Genomic DNA, 15,542 nt, shown 5'->3' on the forward strand with positions numbered 1-15,542 from the left:
GTTATTTTCTGTGGCCCGCCAGCTCCCTGTGGCACCCCCACCTCCCCAGAAGTTACCTAGAGCAGCTCCGGCCTGGCGCGCACTGGGGGCAGGGCAGGCTCCCTCCCTGCCCTGCCCCCGCACTGCTCTGGGAAGCAGCCAGGACCTGGGGGAGGGGAGGGAGGGGACACAGGGGTCTGTGTGTTGCCCTGGTTGCTCCTTCAGGTACCTCCCCCGAAGCTCCCATTGCCCAGGAACGGGGAACCGCGGCCAATGGGAGCTTCAGGGGAGGTACCTGGAGGAGCGGCCGAGGCAACACACAGACCCCTGTGCCGCCGCCCCCCCGGCTCCTGGCCGCTCCCCAGAGCAGTGTGGGGGCAGGGCAGGCAGGCAGGGAGGGAGCCTGCCCTGCCCCTGGTATGCGCTGGGCCAGACCCGCCCCCCAAACCCCTCCTGCAGCCGAAACCCCTGCCCTACTGCACCCCACACCCCTACTCTGCACCCTGACCCCCTGCCTTAAGCCACATGCTGCACCCTTCCTGCACCCCAAGCCCCTGCCCTGAGCCCCCTCCTGCACCCCAACCCACTGCCCTGAGCCGCCTGCCCCACCCTGCATCCCGACCCCCTGCCCTGAGCCCCCTGCTGCACCCCTCCTGCACCCCCTGGGGGCAGGGAGGGGGCGGAGTTGGGGTGGGGATTTCAGGGAAGGGGTTGGAATGGGGGCAGGGAAGGGGTGGGAAGAGGCGGGGCAGGGGCAGAGCCTCACGAAAGGGGTGGAGTGGGGCGGGGCCGGGGCAGCTGTTGGGGGGTGGGGTGGGGCAGTGGTGCGGCCCTCGGGCCAATGAACTAGTCCTCACATGGCCCTCGTGGTCATTTGCGTTTGAGACCCCGGGCTAGAAGAAGATGCTCAAAAGTGCTGTTCCGCAGTGTCACAGACATTGCATATTTGGTGGCTCCATGGTTTCATCTGACGAGGGCTGTCAAGCGATTAAAAAAATTAATTGTGATTAATCACCCGATTAAACAATAAGAGAAGACCATTTATTTAAATATTTTTGGGTGTTTTCAACATTTTCAAATATATTGATTTCAATTACAACACCGAATACAAAGTGCACAGTGCTCACTTTATATTTATTTTTGATTACAAGTATTTGCACTGTAAAAAAACCAGAAATAGTGTTTTTCAGTTCACAAATACTCTAGTGCAATTTCTTTATCATGAAAGATGAACTTAAAAATGTAGAATTATGTACAAAAAAAACTGCACTCAAAAATAAAACAAAAAATTTTAGAACCTGCAAGTCCACTTAGTCCTACTTCTTGTTCAGCCAGTCATTCAGACAAACAAGTTTGTTTACATTTTCAGGAGATAATACTGCCCGGTTCTTGTTTACAGTGTCGCTTGACAGTGAGAACATGCGTTCTCTGTTGTAGCCGGAATCGCAAGATATTTATGTGCCAGACGCACTAAAGATTCATATGTCCCTTTATGCTTCAACCACCATTCTAGGGGACATGCGTCCATGCTGATGATGGGTTCTGCTTGTTAACCATCCAAAGCAGTGCGGACCGTCACGTGCTCGTTTTCATTGTCTGAGTCAGATGCCACCAGCACAAGGTTGATTTTCTTTTTTGGTGGTTTGGGTTCTGTAGTTTCTGCATCGGAGTGTTGCTCTTTTTAAGACTTCTGAAAGCATGCTCCACACCTCGTCCCGCTCCGATTTTGGAAGGTACTTCAGATTCTTAAATCTTGGGTCGAGTGCTGTAGCTAGCCTTAGAAATCTCACATTGGTACCTTCTTTGCATTTTGTGAAATCTGCAGTGAAAGTGTTCTTAAAATGAACAACATGTGCTGGGTCATAGAGACTGCCATAACATGAAATATATGGCAGAATGCAGGTAAAACAGAGCAGGGGACAGACAATTCTCCCCCAAGGAGTTCAGTCACAAATTTAATTAACACATTTTTTTAACAAGCGTTATCAGCACGGAAGCATGTCCTCTGGAATGGTGGCCGAAGCATGAAGGGGCATACAAATGTTTAGCATATCTGGCACGTAAATACCTTGCAATGCTGGCTACAAAAGTGCCATGCAAATGCCTGTTCTCACTTCCTGGTGACATTGTAAATAAGAAGAGGGCAGCATTATCTCTTGTAAATGCAAACAAACTTGTTTGTCTTAGCTATTGGCTGAACAAGAAGTAGGACTGAGTGGACTTGTAGGCTCTGAGGTTTTACATTGTTTTGTTTTTGAGTGCAGTTATGTAACAAAAAAATCTACATTTGTAAGTTGCACTTTCACGACAAAGAGATTGCACTTCAGTACTTGTATGAGGTGAATTGAAAAATACTATCTTTTGTTATTTTTACAGTTCAAGTATTTGTAACAAAAATAATATACACTATGATTTCAGTTACAACACAGAATACAATATATATGAAAATGTAGAAAAACATCCAAAATATTTAATACATTTCAATTGGTATTCTATTGTTTAACAGTGCAATTAAAACTGCGATTAATCGCGATTAATTTTTTTGAGTTAATCATGTGAGTTAACTGTGATTAATCTACAGTCTTATATCTGACATAAGCGATTTTATTACACTTCCTCTTCCATTGGCTGAGCCAGCTCTGTGACATGCTTGTTCTTATAGCTGGTGAGAATAAACCATCCTGCTCCTAAAGCAATGCACCAGCATCAGTGGCAGAATGAATTGTCTGCCTCAGTGGAAAGGAGCATAACTTCCTACCTGGCTCACAGGGAAAGTACTGCAGGGGATGTCAGCAATGAATGATGCAGAGAGGACTTAATGTGAAGAACTTTGTGGGCTGGGGTGAGGAGCAGGAGTTTGGTCCAGAATTAAAAAGTCTGACCTCTGAGGTGAGGGAAGGGGAGCCATTCACATACAGAAAACAAAAGGAAAAGAATAGAAACCAAGGGATGAAGTGTCTTCCTACTCCTGCTGTACTTGCTTTTCACTCTCCCTGCCCCACACATTGATAGGGTTAGTGCAGTGGGGCTAGACCGCAGTGGGAGAGCCTTAGTTCAGCTATAGGGATAGTTTGTCATGCTTAAATAGGAAATGAATTGTCATCCCTCAAACTAAGTGTGAAATCTCAGCAAATGGCAGAATGGCATGAGGAACGTGGGACTGTTCCCTTCTAGTGGAGGTACAAAAGGAGTATTCTGGGGGGACTGTGGGTCGTGAAGCTGCAAGCAGTCTGGTGTTCATGATGTGCACGGCCTTCCTCATGGATCCCCGTGTGTTTGCAGTGTAATTGCTCCTGTATGTTTATCCCATTGGAGCATGTTGGTGACCCTCCTGTGGAGAGAGGGGGAGATTCAAAAGAAGCCATGGCAGGTTGTTAGTTGGAAACATTCCCAAAGTGCAGAGCATTGTGGGTATCTGAACTCAATATGGCCCTACTGAATTTCTCTGCGTTGTGCATGTCCATTGGAGTCCAGGATGCCTGTTGGATTCCCTTTTTAATTGGTTCTAAAGTCTCCTCATGGGCAACTGCTAGGGTCATTCTGGAGTTAATCAGCTTTGGATTAAATAGTGTAAAAATGTGTAGCCACTATGTAATGTTCCAGTCTTGCCATGCAGCACCCATTGGAAAGGGTGCTCCATCGTTGTCACTGACCAAACACAGCTTTCTTAGCTGCTTTACATTTAACATAGACAACAGCAAGTGTGGTGCATGTTAATACACACCTGGCTTTAATGGGGTGACTCTGTTGATGCTGAGGATGTGGGTGGCATTTCTTTCAGGCCAAGGCTGGGGAGTTTGCCTCCTCCCTGAAGGGTAGTGTCCTGCGCTTGCTGCTCGATGCTGGATTCCTCTTCTTGTTGCGCTTCTCCTTGGATGATACGGTGGATAATGTCATTGCGGCATCTGTCCGGGCTCTCCATGCACTGCTGGTGTCCCCTGAAGATGAGGTGAGAGAGTGGTGCTGGGTGTAATACCGATTTGGGTGTGGGAATCAGAAGGAAAGGACCTATTAAATCATTTGGATCAAGCTATATGGTGGTCAGTGTCCCATTATTCTCCACAGAACACTATTTTCATGCTTTGTTCAGTCTCACTGTAAGCAGTAGGGCTTCCATCACTCCTTTTCCTTGGCCTAGTTACTCTTAATAGATCTCACTGTTCAGAATTTGTTCCTGCTGTTCAGACTATCTCTGCCTTGCCCTAAATTCATCTCAGGGCTGCTGAACTTCTCTCCCTTTTTTGGTGTTCATGTACACTGTATTATTTCACAGCCCCATTTTCAAGCTATATGTATTTAGTTCTTTTAATCTGACCTCTTACATCCATGGTTTCCAGCCCTTTATTGTGGTGCCTCCTTTCTAGCCAGTGGACTGGCAGCTGGTTGCTCTCCCCCTCATGCCTTATCCCAGCACAGTTGCCACCCTCACTCCATTCATCTGTCCATTTTCTCTGGTTCCCTCTCCTGTGCTCTTTTGCTCTGTTTTCTTGGTCTTGTTTCTTATTCTTTCCTGCCTGTGTCCCTCTTTCACCAGAAGACTACATGTCTTTTTTGAGGTGCAGATATCATTGATAGCTCTCTGAGGCAAAGACCCACATGCCCTCCTGGCTGGGCTTAGCCCTGCAGAAGGAGCATGGGTGAGCCCTGTTGCCTGAATCTGCAGCCTTTTGACCAGGAGCTGCTCCCCTGGGGGGCTGCAGTAGGACTGCCACTGAAGTAGGCAAGGAAAGCAGGTAGCTTTCAAGCAGTCCCCTGCAACTTCCTCCAATCACAGGAGCATAGTCACAGTGGGGGAGGTGAGGTGAATGGAGGTTTCATGTAGCTTTCCCTGTTCTACTGTTCCTTTCCTCTGCTCCATCATCCCTTGGTCTAATTATGCTCTCCTGGGTGGGCCTTGCCCCCTGCATTGGAAACACTGCCATAAACCAGTCCTTCCAGCCTCTTAATGATTTTTTTCCTCTGACTCCCTTTTGAATTGTCTGCATGTTTCTGGTAACTAGGTGTCCAGAGCAAAATGCAGTAGTCAAGGTGTTCTCTGCTGGAGCCATAAAGAAGGAATGTTGCCTTCTTGACTTGTGATATGATGTCTTTGCATATGCAAGGCCAGAAACTCTACCAACAATTGCACTATAAAGGCATCTGTCTGTGTTGTGATTTCTCATTTTGAACATCCTGAGTGTGTCACTCATGTTATCAGGCTTCAGAGGGTGGCTCCAGATCTACGAGGGAAGGATGGTCTTGTGTGTAGAGCTCTGGACTGGGCATCTGCCATTGTGTCCTTGGCTCTGCCACAGACACGTGGCGTGATCTTTGACAAGTCTCACAGCCTCAGTCTTCCTGTGTCAAATGGGGATAAACAATACTGCCTTGCCTCCAAACATCCCCGTGAGACTCCATTTATTAATAATTGTCAAGCACTCTGAGATCATTAGCTGGATGATAATTTACATGTGCAAAGTACTTTTTATCCAAGGGGAATGCTCCACAAATATGTCATCATTAACTTATCTCACCTTCGTCTGTGCATGACCTCACTCTTGAGGAGTACTCCAGCTTTTCCAGGTATGCCAAGTTTCTGCCTAGTTAAGGGTCTATTAATACTTCTGTTATCTCTATTACAATTTCAGGGCTTTATCATTCTAGCTTAAACGTTCCCGTCATCCATAAATTAGGTCTTGCCAAAGGGAAGCAAGGGTGACTTATTTCTATTAATTATTTGAAGACTGAAATAATCTATGTAGAGTTTGACTTCTAGATTTAAAACAGTGGATCCCAATTTCAGGGCTTCGAGCTGGAATCCCAGCCTTCTCTCTGAGCCCTTGACTTCATAGTTTACCCTTCATCTTGTCAGCATTGCTTTTTGTGCCTAATAATAGTTCAAACTTCTATAGCACCTTTCATCCAAGATTGTTGGAGAACTTTACAAGCGTTAACTAAGCCAAACGACACCCTTGTGTGGCAGGCAGCTAGTAGAATAATTGTTTTACTGATTGGCAGACCAAGTGATAAGTTTAAAGGTACTCTGTCAAGTAGTTGAAGCCTCAAATTTAGTTTTCATTTAAAAAAATAAAATAAGTTTTTTCTGCAGTTAAAAACATTCACTGGAAAACAGGTCTGGTTTGGATGGAAACATTTCTCTGAAGTGGTGGAAGCTCAAATATTTACAGCCTTGTTCTAGAGCAGGAGAACCTGAATGTGAAATGGGATAGAAACAAAAGTAAAGCTGTCTAGTTTATATGTTCACTGTCCAAGCTGAGAAAGATGCAAAAAGTAAACAAAGTTTAATATAGAGGAAAATGGATAACACTTATTTTAACATACTTTTTAACTTGAGTGCACCTCTAAGTAACCCATTTGAGATCAACAGTGAGCCAGTGGTAGAAACCAAAATAGAACCCAAGAATATTGTCTTCCAGGTAACCACTAGATAAACAGTTACTACCCATCCTGCATATCTGTTCAGAATGCTTTTGTCTCAGTGGAATTTGGACCAGTCTGAGGTTGGCATCATCCCCAGGTCCTTTTAGCTTAGACTTGGGCTTTGTGAATACACCATGGTTTCTTGTTCCCATTTTGGGCTGCACTGGCTTGTATTCAAAAGCATTTTTAAAATGCTTCCCTTTTCATTCTCCCTTTGCTATAATTTATGTATGTGCTTTTCTTTTCCTCACAGGAGTATCTTGACCAGACTTTCTCATGGTACCAGGGGATGGCTGTGTTCCCCTTCACCCCCAACAGTGAAGAGGAGGAGGAGGAGGAAGAGGAAGAATTGACTCTAATGGAAAAGACACCACGGAAAAAATCAAAGGATGAAAACAAGCCAGATCCAGATGTGGCCCGGTATGATGTCATAAAGGTAAACCCATAGCTGTGTCTGGAATCTCGCCAGCAAAACCATATCTTGCATGAAGGCTGTATGTGCTGTTAAAGCTAGCTAGATGGACCTGTACATTGAAATTCCAGTTTGATTTCTGGAACATTGGTGACCTTGATGTCACCATCATTTATGGGATGTCACTTAAGTGAGACCACCTAATAATTCATCCACCTCCCTCTTATATTTGCATCTTGCAATTAAACCCTTATAACTTTAATGTGAATTCTGCATGCACTTCTGTTCATCCTTGTCCGACTGATATGAGACCTAGAAACACAGTCATTTTTGTTATCTCAGAGCCAACCTTCTAGGTAATGATAGTATGGCCACCATTACTCACTGTGGTATATAAATCCTCAGTTATAGCATTTTGACCCACGTGCTTAAGGCTGTCACCATGTTACTCCGTTTCCCTGGGATACTCCAGCTGAATAGTTCAGGGGTAGCTAGATCTCTGTTCTAGTCAGAGATACTGGCAGTGTGTTTAAAAGAGTAGTAACCGAGACCTGAATCAAAGCAGAGGAGAACTCAGCTTGTGGTGCTGAATGAAAAGTTTGTCATTCTCAGATCAGTATAACTGCCAAATCCTGCTGATGTGATTGTTGTCCTCAAGTAGTGTTATGACTAATCTGAACTAACATGAATTTTTGTGAATTAATGAACAGATGCTCACAAGATGTTAGCTACAACCTTAATCCAAAAATGAACCCAGCAGAAACAGGCTGGTGACATTAGAGGAAATGATGTTTGCGATCCAACAGTTACTAAATAATAAAGTACCTGGTCTTAACAATATTTCATCAAAACTGCTCAAGAGTGGAGTTTCAGCTTTTAGTTGTCTTAAAAGTTTGGGAAACCAGTCACATTCCAGAAGATTGGAAAAGGGGCTGCTTCATCTCCTTTTAAAAAAAGGACAGCGATCAGCTTGTACAAAATGAGAGACAACCAGTGTGGTTTCCATACTGGTCAGTCCTTGCTATATATACTTTGTGGAATGTTATTGAAAAACGACTAGAGTGACAAGAGGAAGTTCAGATTGTGTTTATAGATTCTGCGGCCACTCTTGATTCAGTGCATCCATCAGCACTGAGGGTACTGCTATGCTAGTATGGGATGCCTCAGGATATAGTGTGCCTAGTGGTGGAGTTGTACCACAGTATGTTTAGATGTATGAGAGTCAACAGTTGTATTAGTTTGATTTTTCGGTAGAATAAGGGGTGTGCCAGGTGTGCGTTCACTCCCCAACTTTATTTACTGTTCTAATAGACTGTCTGATGACAAAGCTGGTTGAGGCCAAAGTAGGAGGTCTGAAATTTTAAAGATTCATCTTTAGAAGGTCTCGTATGTGGATGATGATGCCTTACTTGGAGAGAGTACTGACCGACTACAGTTAATGCTGGAAGAGCTGCGAAAAACTGATGAATCTATGGATTTAAGACCAATGGTGATAAAACCAAAGCTATGCATGCCTCCTATAAAACAGAAATGAATGACCTGCCGACACCGCATGTAGAAGGCCGTGACATTGAATGGTTGAATTGTTTTATCTATCCAGGTAGTTGGTTGACAGCAGAAGGTTCTATAACCAAAGAAGTCATACGTTTGATGGGTCTTGTGTCAGTGGCATTTTAGTATCTTCAGAGGTCTGTTTGGCTGGATGCATGTCTTTGTGACAACTAAGATAGGAGTGTTCAACATGATACTGATGAGCAGAAACATGGCTGTTAAAAACAGCTGAGGAGAGGAAACTAAACTGTTTTCAATGCCAATAATTATGGCAGCTTCTTAAAATCCGTTGATTTGATTTTTTGTAACGAACTAGGAGATACTTAGACAATCCCAGCAAGTTGCAGGCTTGCGCTAGTTGGGAACAAGATGACTACAGTGGTAGGGTCATGTCCAACGTGCATAAGAAGGGGTATGCTTTTACAGAACATTTATAGAGTGCGATCGCAAGAAGTAGAGCATAAGGATGACCATGAATGAAGTTGGAAGGTGCAATTTTGAGGGATTTAAGAAAGCTATATCCTCCCATACTGACTCTTATCAAAGGAAGAAGGTTTGCAAGGGACCTTTCAAGATACAGGTCCACGGCTATGTCATAGCCATATGAATCTTCTGCTTCTTTGAAATTCAGTTCCCTCTATTTTTATTGCAAGTGCATTTTATATTAAATGCCAGAACAGATCACCAAGATGTTACCATAAAACATGAGTAGTAAATCCACATGTTTTTGGAAGTGCCTGCTTTCCAGGTCCAAAAATGAATGTCACTTGACTTTCAGATTCTGTTCCCTCCTTTGACACTGACTCTGATCTCCCACTGTTTAACCCTAAAAAAGTCACCTAATCTTTCTGGGATTAACTGTTGTCATAAAAATAAAGGGAAGGGTAACCACCTTTCTGTATATAGTGCTATAAAATCCCTCCTGGCCAGCGGCAAAACCCTTTCACCTGTAAAGGGTTAAGAAGCTAAAATAACCTTGCTGGCACCTGACCAAAATGACCAATGAGGAGACAAGATACTTTCAAACCGGGAGGGGCAGGAAACAAAGGGTTCGTCTGTCTGGGTGATGCTTTTGCCAGGAACAGATCAGGAATGCAGTCTCAGAACTTCTGTTAGTTAGTAAGTAATCTAGGTAGAAATGCGTTAGATTTCCTTTTGTTTAATGGCTGGTAAAATAAGCTGTGCTGGATGGAATGTATATTCCTGTTTTTGTGTCTTTTTGTAACTTAAGGTTTTGTGTAGAGGGATTCTCTATGTTTTGAATCTGATTACCCTGTAAGGTATTTACCATTCTGATTTTACAGAGGTGATTCTTTTACCTTTTCTTCAATTAAAATTCTTCTTTTAAGAACCTGATTGATTTTTCATTGTTCTTAAGATCCAAGGGTTTGGGTCTGTGTTCACCTGTACAAATTGGTGAGGATTTTTAACAAGCCTTCCCCAGGAAAGAGGGTGTAGGGCTTGGGGGGATATTTTGGGGGGAAGACGTCTCCAAGTGGGCTCTTTCCCTGTTCTTTGTTTAACACACTTGGTGGTGGCAGCATACAGTTCAAGGACAAGGCAAAGTTTGTACCTTGGGGAAGTTTTTAAACTAAGCTGGTAAGAATAAGCTTAGGGGGTCTTTCATGCAGGTCCCCACATCTGTACCGTAGAGTTCAGAGTGGGGAAGGAACCTTGACAACTGTCCATTCTCAGTTTCTGGTACTGGACGCTGCCAGAGACAGGATATGAACTAGATAGGGATCAGTGGCCAGTTTCAGCAAAGGTGGGAGAACCCGTACAGGCACATTATTTCATAATTGTCTATTATGGTGGAAATGGTCTTCCTATCCCCTGTCAGTCAGTAGTTGTCTTATGCGCTGAAGCATGTGGGTTTGGATCCCTCATACACTGGTCTGATCCCATATGGAAGTTCGGTTTCTCTTTCTCTCTCTATCCCAACTTATACTTGTTTGTCTTTGCACTAGCAGCTCTGAGTGGAGAGTTCTCCCATTAAAACAAAGGATGGTTTTCAATCCTGTTCTTATAAATAGACACCTATTTTACAGGGCTTTCTTTCCAGCAGCTGTAGCATGAACACTGTGTATAGAGCTAATGTTAGGAACATGATGGGTTTGTTTTTGTTTTCTTTGTCTTGCAGGGGCTTCTGAAGACTCAGTTTCTTCATCGGCTGAGGTACATCCTTGAGGTGGTGCGACCTGTCCCCGCTGTAGTTCTGGACATCTTGGATATTCTCACCCGGGTAGCAAGGCACTCCTCTGAAGCATGCAGTCAGGTACCCACCTGTGCAGGCGGTTAGAGAGAAGGGGGCAATGGGTGAGGAGGGGGAACGGTGAGGAAGAAGATGGAGAAATGGAGAGGGGATAGGGTGACTCAGTATTGTTGTGCTACTTGCTCCTGCTGACAGTCAAACTGCCGGAGTTGCGTTCCTGCCCTGAGAGTCAATGTCTGCGTTGCTTGCTTTTGTACAGCTCCTGGCCTGTCCTCGGCTGATTGAGACCATCGTTAGAGAGTTTCTCCCTATCCAGTGGGATCCCCGGGTAGCTGAGCCAGGGCACTTGCTCACCAGCCTCCATGGAGTTGCGTGTGCCACCGCCATGAAGTTAATCAGAGTCCTGGCATCTGGGGGGAGGAATGCAACAGCCAGACTGGTAAGCAGTATGATTCAGCATGGCCTTTCTGGTCACAACGGGCAGAAGTGGAAGCCCTGGTTTTAATATGCCTTGGTTTCTAAATAAAGGGAGGGAATTAACTAGAGATGGGTCTGAGCTGCAGATTTGGACCCAGAGTTCATGTGGAGGGAAGGGTTCTGATTTGGATCCATTTCTGGAATGAAGAAAAGCAGCTGGCTTCCAAACACTTAAATATTAGCAGTGTAACTCCCAGCCCCTCCATCTCTGTGTCTCTCAGCTGTATGCTGCCAAATGTATATGTTCTGCGTAATTTGATTGACTGTTAAGAGGCGTCCCTGAAGGTCAGACAATCCTCTTAGGAGGCCAAGAGTGTGTGTTGGGAAAGTGCTGGCAGCATCTCTGTAGAGGTGCCCTCTTACAACTGTTCCACCCAAGAAGGTACCAGGTGCTTTCTCACACACCTCTTTGAGTCCATTACTTAATGAAACCATAAAGAGGATGAATACTCGGCAGGTAATCTGCCTTCAGAAATAGTCGTTCTTCCTTTATGCTATCCCTGCTCATCAAACTGATGACCTCACTTCCAACAACCAATCAGAAAAACAAATGAAGTCAGTTATGCAAGGCAGTGTGTGAAGTCAACGTGGCTGGCAGGTATCTGTCATAATACAGCAGGCACCTCCTGGAGTTTTCAGTTCAGTATTTGTAGAGGCTCCTAATAGATTGATGTCCAAGAAACTAAATTAAAACCTGAAGGTTTCCAAGAGAGCAAGAGCCCATTATCAAATAAAGCACCTGAACAGACATGAGACACCCCGTTTTGAAAGAGGAAAACCTATTGAACAACCACCAAATATCAAAAATTAGGTCACTCTTTTATATTAAGGTTCCATTTATAAATGGCTTATAAAGGATTAGTAGGCTTTTAATAAAAGGTTAATCAGTAGTTGTAGAATGTTAGAGTCCCACAATGGGTTGCTTATAACATGTTTGTAACATGCTTGTAACATTTATTGATCATTTAGTAAACCCTTATAAATGGAACCTTAATGTAACACAAACTAAACCGATCACTTTGAATGTTACAGTGAGCTGTATGATTACAAAGGAGAGTTTAGAATGAGTTGAATTAAAATTAGCATTGCACACACTAAATGAACAAGAAACTGGCTAACTGATAGGTCTCAAAATGTAATTGTAAACAGGGACTCATCATAGAATGATGTATTTCTAGTGGGGTTCTACAGGGATTGGTTGTTGGCCCTATGCTATTTAACATTTTGATCAGTGACCTGGAAAAAAACACAAAATAATCACTGAGAAAATTTGCAGATATGACACAATTGGGGGAGTTGGAAATAATGAAGAGGATAGGCCACTGATACAGTGATCAACATCACTGAATGGTAACCTGGGCACAAGCAAACAATATGTGTTTTAATATGGCTAAATGTAAATGTATACATCTAGGAACCAAGATTGGGGGCCATCTTTACAGAATGGGGGACCTATCCTGAGAGGCAGTGACTCTGAAAAAAGATTTTGAGATCATGGTGGATAATCAGCTGAATCATAGAATCAGCTCCCAGTGTGACGCTGTGACCAACAGGGATTAATGCAGTCCTTGGATACTTAAACGAGTGAATCGAGTAAGAGCGGAGAGGTTATTTTACCTTTATATTTGGCACCAGTGCATCCACTGCTCGAATACTGTGTCCAGTTCTGGTGCCCACAATTCAAGGAAGATGCTGATGATAAATTAGAGAGGGTACAGAAGGGCCATGAGAATGATCAAAGGATTAGAAAACATGCCTTATAGTGACAGACTCAGAAATTGGATCTATTTAGCTTAAAGAGGAGATTAATGGGTAATTTGATTACAGTCTGTAAGTATGTAGGTGGGGAACAAATATTTGATAATGGGCTTTTCAATCAAGCAGTGAAAGGTATAACATGGTCCTGTGGCTGGAAGTTGAAGCTAGACAAATTCAGACTGGTAATACGGCATTCATTTTTAACGGTGAGGGTAATTAACCATTGGAACAGAGAGTCTTGGTAGATTCCCCATCACCAGTTACTTTTAAATCAAGATTGGATGTTTTTTGAAAAGGTCGTTCTCAGAATTATTTTGGGGAAGTTCTATGACTTGTGTTATAGGGGACATCAGACTAGATGATCACAATAGTCCCTTCTGGCCTTCGAATCTATGAATGGAGGCTGCAGCAGCATGAGGCTTTAGTGAGAAGGCCCAAAGAAGACACACATCTTACTTCTTTATTTGTCTGCTTATTCTTTCCAGCTTAATAAATTTGAGCTGAAGAGTCGGCTGAGTCGGTTTATAGCTGAAGATCCTCAGGACCTGCCTCTTTGCAGGGAGGAAGCCATAAGGCTGAGCACTGAGGCTTTCCGGCTGTGGGCTGTGGCTGCTGGCTATGGTCAGTCCTGTGATCTGTACAGGTATGGCCCAAACCTGGAGAAATGGGGACTCAGTGTCTGTGTAATGAAGAGAATGAGCTGCCTGTTCCAGGGCAGGTAATTGCAGGGATCTGTGGAGCCTCCCCAGGGTGCTGTAAAACCTAGCTTCCATTGATTTCTATGTTGTGATCTCAACAACTTCTGTCCTTTCATGATCTCCCTCGTTTAAATGAGCATTAGCACCAGCATCGTGCTGCTCCTTCTCCACACAACAAGAAATTACCACTCTCCCAGCAGTTCGCGACTGGATTCAGCTCTTTCATATAACATGGGTGGCCTATGCATTCATGACCTCCAGGCTCAGTTGTTGCAACACACCTAGGAATGAACCCGACATCTGTAAGAAAGCTCTGAATGGTCCAACAAGCATCCTGCTGCTAAACGACACAGGCTAAATGTTAGTGGGCTGGGTCCAGGCTACAATCTTCTTCTGATAACTGTGCTATCCTGCAACCATAGACTTGTTTCCCAGAGGAATGCGGTTCGTAGGAGGGGAGGACAGAGCTTTTTTAGTGGCAGGGCTTTGGCTGTCAAGCTCCCTTTCAGAAGACATTAGGGTGATGGGAAATTTCGCTGTCTTCAGGCAGGAGACTTGTCACTTCATAATAGTGCTTCCACAACATCCATCCCCCAATACTCCAAACCCGCTGACTAAGATCAGGACGTTTAGGATTATCTTTAAAAAAAATCTTAATGCCAAGGAGTAGTTGGGAGAGAAACCGAAGAGGATTCCTTAAAGCTGCATGTCTGTACGTATGTGATTGAATGTTAGAGCAGTGAGTGTGGTATAAATACTTTGTTATGCTAGGGCACTGCCCTATCTATCAGGAAGAGCTTTGCACTAATTGAACATTCCCTTTTTGCTGAGCTTGGAATGACATTCTCCTGGTTTTGTTTTTTTACTCGTCCTCCCCACCCCACCCCCGTCACAAACTGCAGGGATCTCTACCCCGTGCTGGTGAAGATTCTCCAGTCCCTGCCCCACTTGCTAAGTGATTGCCAGGAAAACCCCACATTTCCACTTTCCATCCAGCGAGCTACAGCTGTGGTCACCCTGCTGACCCACGTGACTCAAACAGCTGGCTGCACGGCAGAGCTGCAGGCCCGGCTTAGCAGGTAGGCCTGTCACTTTCTGTCAGCTGTGGTTTTAAAGGAACACTGTCTAGTTCTCTCCAGGGCATTGTTTGCAGTACCCGCGCAGAAGCATGAATGTAGAATGGCCTACCTTCCCATTTTGTTTAACCTTCACTTTAGATAGGTCATGTTTGGAGCCTAAACTATGTGTTAGTGTCCTCTTAATAGTCCTGTTTTCCAGAGGTACCATCAGTGTGCTCAACAGTGTGTAATACATAGAAGAAAGCAGGATCCCTGTCCCAAAGATGTTCCTAGGTTTTGTAGAAATTCTGCCAAAGGACACGTGTTTTGAGAGTAGCTGAAGTAGTTATCTAGTGCATTGGGTGTGACATAAGGGGGAACAAGACAGTGACTAGAGATGGGGATATACGTGGAGATTAGAGTCAGAGTTGATCTATCCTGTACCTGGTACTTCTGTGTAATGAAAGTTGTGGTCAACTGAATTTAAAAAGTGCATCATTGAAGCACTTTCCCAGGAACACTAGTTTCTCCCATTGAGGACCTGGCTATTGTCCTCCCATCACTCCACTGGTGAGAGTGCTGCTCATGCATCCTGAAGGTCACCTGTGCAGGAGTGGTTAAAAGATAAGAAACAAAAGGTAGGAATAAATGGTCAATTTTCACAATGGAGAGAGGTAAATAGTGGTGTCCCCCAGGGGTCTGTACTGGTAGCAGTCCTATTCAACATATTCATAAATGATCTGGAAAAAAGGGATAAACAGTGAGGTGGCAAAATTTGCAGATGATACAAAATTACTCAAGATAGTTAAATCCCAGGCAGACTGCGAAGAGCTACAAAAAGATCTCTCAAAACTGGGTGACTGGCCAACAAAATGGCAGATGAAATTCAATGTTGATAAATGCAAAGTTATGCACATTGGAAAACATAATCCCAACTATATATATAAAATGATGGGGTCTAAATTAGCTATTATCAC

The 15,542-nt window shown here is 44.1% G+C and overlaps 1 protein-coding gene across 4 annotated transcripts in view; it reads left to right on the forward strand.

Moving 5' to 3' along the window:
• The window catches only part of RPAP1 (RNA polymerase II associated protein 1), a 53,802-nt gene that overhangs the window by 23,303 nt on the left and 14,957 nt on the right, over positions 1–15,542 (forward strand). For all 4 annotated transcript variants that reach the window (XM_074955673.1, XM_074955670.1, XM_074955671.1 and 1 more), the window contains exons 11-16: positions 3,761–3,928; positions 6,653–6,835; positions 10,503–10,637; positions 10,834–11,013; positions 13,295–13,452; positions 14,410–14,586. In XM_074955673.1, the coding sequence (XP_074811774.1) occupies positions 3,761–3,928; positions 6,653–6,835; positions 10,503–10,637; positions 10,834–11,013; positions 13,295–13,452; positions 14,410–14,586 (1,001 nt within the window). The remainder of the gene's footprint in view (positions 1–3,760; positions 3,929–6,652; positions 6,836–10,502; positions 10,638–10,833; positions 11,014–13,294; positions 13,453–14,409; positions 14,587–15,542) is intronic.

This window comes from Natator depressus, chromosome 6, assembly GCF_965152275.1.
Source record: "Natator depressus isolate rNatDep1 chromosome 6, rNatDep2.hap1, whole genome shotgun sequence".
Taxonomy (NCBI): domain Eukaryota; kingdom Metazoa; phylum Chordata; order Testudines; family Cheloniidae; genus Natator; species Natator depressus.